The sequence below is a fragment of the Acipenser ruthenus genome, chromosome 48 (genome assembly GCF_902713425.1).
Source record: "Acipenser ruthenus chromosome 48, fAciRut3.2 maternal haplotype, whole genome shotgun sequence".
Lineage (NCBI taxonomy): Eukaryota > Metazoa > Chordata > Actinopteri > Acipenseriformes > Acipenseridae > Acipenser > Acipenser ruthenus.
The window spans coordinates 6,278,472-6,283,348 of NC_081236.1; the positions used below are offsets into that span (position 1 = coordinate 6,278,472).

The following is a 4,877-nucleotide window of genomic DNA, read 5'->3' on the forward strand; positions in this document are numbered from 1 at the left end:
GCAGGCTCTACTTGTGATACAGTAGGAATAGCAGCAGTGTGACCCATTGCAGGCTCTACTTGTGATACAGTAGGATAGCAGCAGTGTGATCCATTGCAGGCTCTACTTGTGATACAGTAGGAATAGCAGCAGTGTGACCCATTGCAGGCTCTACTTGTGATACAGTAGGAATAGCAGCAGTGTGATCCATTGCAGGCTCTACTTGTGATACAGTAGGAATAGCAGCAGTGTGATCCATTGCAGGCTCTACTTGTGTGTTTTGAGTAAAAGGAATTCTTGAGGAATCTCTCTCAGTATGATTATGGCCTTGAAAATAGAAAGTGGTCTGTGTTTAAATTTCCAATTGAGCAGCAATTAGTCCAAGCTACTGTAGCAGGATTAGTCCTGTTAAACTGTTTTTTATTTTTATTTTTCAAGAATCAGGTAACATGTTTACGATAAGTGGGAGGATTATTGTTCTTAAAGTCATCCAGATATTCTGTCTGGTCAGCAGTCAGCCAAAATAATATCTTCTTTCAAAAGCTTTCCAGCAATACCACACATAGCCTCTAGGTGGAGCACAGTATGGCTTTTTGCTGGAGTCATTCTTTTTTTTTTATTTAACTAAATTACATTGTTAAATTGGTCAGAAGAAAAGGAAAGCTGATTTCAGAAAAGTGTTTTTTATAGATGATCAGATAGCAGGATGAGAATCTTTACCAGTCTCTTCACTTTGTGACTGCATTGCCACAGCCTATTTTCAACACACACACCTAACATGAAAAGTGTCATTTCTCAAACGAGATTCATGCTTTTCCCCCCATGAATTATAAATCCTGTTTTTAAAATGTGTTCACATTGTAAACTGTTCTCTTACCTTCATACTGTCTGGAGCAGCTCACTACAGTCAGCACTGAAAAACACAAAAGAGACAGTCAGGGACTAGACCCTTATAAAAGCACCACAGTCATGTTGCTGTTTCCAATGCTTTTACCATTGTTATACCATGCTCATCAGTTATAGGTGCCTGCCATACATACATGTAACATGTGCTAACATAGGGAGAAGTAAGAGCCAGCGCCATCTAGTGATCGGACACTTTTGATCAGGTTTCCTTCTCTTGTTTTGTTAGTATCACACTGCTGTGCACTACTTGGTGCTGGTGTATATAATAATATAAAGACACTCTAATCTAGCCTATATTAAATATGTATATGACAGGCAGCTCCTGAACTCATAGTCAAAGCACCTTAACACAGACTTACCAAATAATACAAACACAAGATTTGAGTCATTTCAATAAGAACCCTGTGAATGATTGTAAAGGTGAGGGAAGAGTAAAAACAAAGCAAGACAATGTCACATCATAATAATCCTTCATTAACTTGGACACACGCATGGGGTTTAGGAAACTGACAGATCTGTAGCTGCAGTTAAAGTATTCTTGAGTAGCAACTGGTGGTGATATTGAATTGTGTTCAAAACCAGTCAGAGCTTTTTTGACACATTCAGTATTCATACTGATTCCAGTGTTCATAGTGAAGAGAAGAAAGCAGACTTGAGTTGTGAATTCAATTCAATAATGGGTGTGATAAGTGTAACAGGGTGAAGGCTGGGCACACACTGTCGACCACACACACTGCAGGTGAGCATCTTAACCCCTATGCAAAAGAGCCAGACTCCTCTGCATGTGTGCTTATAGAGCTTTTAACGTCATCTCACCAGCAGGGGTCAGAATCCACAATGGCAGTGCATCACACAACACTGCCTGTTACACTGGTTGCGATCCATCAGGGTGAATTTATTATATTATTCTGCAGTAGAGGTATATGTCGAGTGGTACATGACTAAAAGCAAAACATAAGCTCTATTTTCATCAAAACAACTGTAACCAAATTAAATCAATAAATACAGTAGGAACATTTTCTAGCAGTATCAGAAATTGTAACGTGTCTATTGAATTTACAAGCATTGACACAGACCTGTGAAAAACAACACATTAAAATATAGCAGACCACAGGACTGGACCCACACTGCAGAGCTTCCTCCCTCCCACGCTGAGCATGTTTTTCCAACCACTGACCACATCCTCAGCTGCTACATCCTACAGCAAGCTCTAACCCCATGGTATTTGAAACCGTTTAACCCCTCCTGCCCTGCACATGAAGAGCGGGTTTTGTGTGTGTATATTGTAAATAATACTGTGTAAAATATACATTTATTGTTATTAATTCATAAAGTAGCTGACGCTCCATTTTTATGGTACATTTTCTCAGTCTTGGTGTAATAATATTATACAATGCAATTTACTGTACAGTAAAATACATTTCAATGAGGAAAAAATATCTATAATAATTGAGTGCTAATATCTAGAAAAAAAACTGAAGGGGAAAAAATGTCTGTCAGTCAGAAATGAGAAATACGCATCACAAGCTGCTGTGCCTTGCACCGATTTACCACCTTGCCAGAAGCTGCAACAGTTTATAAATTAGCAAGAAAAACAGCACTGTGTGGGATTTCTATATACCGAATATAAAAAACAGAAGATCAACACAGCAACTCCTGGTCCCCTATTTACTTCTGACTGTCAAGAAAAACAAGTCCAGATTAGGCTGCACATGCATCACTAGCTGCCAAATAGTGATCTCTACACGCATGTGAAGTTGCAACGGCAGGGATTATTTTAAAAAGATGCGTTGTCTCCTTTGTTTTTACCTGAAATACACACTTTTTTTTTTAACCGCACCTACTGTATGGCATCCTTTGTTTTGTAGTTAAATCACGAGGGTAAAGTCAGGCCTTTCTTTCTTCTGGGATATTTTTCAACTTTAATAGCGTTACATATAATGACTTTGATAATGTTTGAATAAACTGTGTTTGTTCCAGCAGTATAATAAATATATGTTACATGGATTGAATCAGTGTCCTATAAAGTACAGTATGTCTTACTATATTACTACTATAATATACATTTCATTTCACAGTGTGTCTGTCACACACGACATTGTGAACAGGATAACTGCCTTGATTTTGTACCAATCTTCACCAAGCTTTTATTTTATTATTCAATGCTAGCTTCCTTTGTATGCTTTGGATTGCATTTCACTATAATCTTTCACTCCCTTCCTCTTACTGTGTGATTATGAGGACCCTCTATATGCCTGCACTGGGTTTTATAAAAGGTAATGGCTTGAGATACCGGAATACATGGTTCTAGTTGATCATTCTGGATGACTCCTTATATCAACAGAAATATTATGTACATGAAAGTACTTCTGTATTTACATTTATTTATTTTATAAACTTATTTCTTTTGTCCATTCAAATGTTTGAATGGAATAATTTTTAAAAGTGAAAGGCAGGAAATAGTGGAGCTGCTCCGGAACATCAGCTCCGGCTCCATGCTCTGGAGTGCTCCAGTGACCCAGCTCCGGCTCCAGCATCCCCAGCTCCAGCTCCACTCTGGCTCCGGAGCTCAGCTCAGGAAACTGTCACGCTCCGCTCTGGCTCCAGGGCTCCACCCTAGCATGCACCCACATATTATATTATAGCATGATCACAATGAATCACCAGCCCCCCTTCTTTAAACCTCAGAATGATTTTAACAATATAATTCTAACTGATTTCTTATTACATAAAACAAAGCTGCTATTATTATTATTATTATTATTATTATTATTATTATTATTATTATTATTATTATTATTATTATTATTCTTAGTCATTTAGCAGATGCTTTTATCCAAAGCGAGTTACAGAGACTAGGAGGTGAACTATGCATCAACAACTGCTGCTGCTGCAGAGTCACTTAAAATATGACCCCGGTTTTACCTAAAACCGTAATATATTAAAAAAAAAAACAAAAAAAACTGCTGTCTACTTGAAAAATGAAATAAAAATATACACAGCAGTCTAGAACAGTTCCATGAATATCAAACAAACAAAATCTTTTACTCTATAAATGTTCATGGAGGGTAAATGTTTGCAATCAATATTATAAAACTAATTTAGATTTACATTCAGCTTTCAGAAAGCTATGAACACAGGAGACCTGCAATCACTAGGTAATGACATTTAAAAAATACTTTCATCGTAGAAAACGGTCCATTCCCTTCTGGGAACTGCCATTGCAACTTTAAAGTTTTTATTTTACCACCTACAGCTCTGGCCAAAAGTTCTGCATCCCCCTATAGAATGAACTGATTCTGCTTCATAAAGTCACACGAAACCTGCTGAATAATGTTAAGTTAGCATATTAAATTACACAACGCTTTGTATTATTACATATTCTTAACCAAAAACTGACACAAATTGAAAAATGTGACATTTCGAAATTCAACATGAATACTACACTACATGCCTCCAGCTGACTTTTGCAATTTCATTTTGTAGCTTCTTTTATTACATGATGTTAAATAAAATATCTAAATGATGTTCATGCAGGTTTTTTTATTTTGTAATATGTCTCAATTCTAAAATTCTAGGTGATGCAAAACTTTTGTCCAGAGCTTTAGAACTGCTAATGTTCTTTTAACATCTCATTACCAAAAATATGTTAAAGAAAGAAAGAAAGAAAGAAAGAAATGCACACCCTGAATAAGTGAAGCATTAGTTTGCTTTAACACTTTCACAGGAAGTGTCAGTGAGCTGCTGTAGCTACAGTTCAGACCAGTTCAAAGGGCCTCAGCAGCATCAGCATACGTCACTGTGAGAGGACTTTCTGTACCACTATTTACAAGTTTCCAGGTTCCTATATTTGATTATAGGTGGAAATCAATTTAGTTATCTTACAATCCTTCTGCACACATTTTTGTATTAATCTTTAATGACGCTTCCATGTTTGGCCATACTTCTACCATATTGTATCATGCATGTGCAATACTTTCATTCAGGGCCGT

At 36.9% G+C, this 4,877-nt stretch overlaps 1 protein-coding gene across 1 annotated transcript in view; it reads right to left on the reverse strand.

The window, feature by feature from the left end:
* Positions 1-3,188, reverse strand: part of LOC117407843 (uncharacterized) — a 19,281-nt gene extending 16,093 nt beyond the window's left edge. The window contains exon 1 of the mRNA XM_059014506.1: positions 3,179-3,188. Within this exon, the coding sequence (XP_058870489.1) occupies positions 3,179-3,188 (10 nt within the window). The remainder of the gene's footprint in view (positions 1-3,178) is intronic.
* Positions 3,189-4,877: the final 1,689 nt, after the last annotated feature.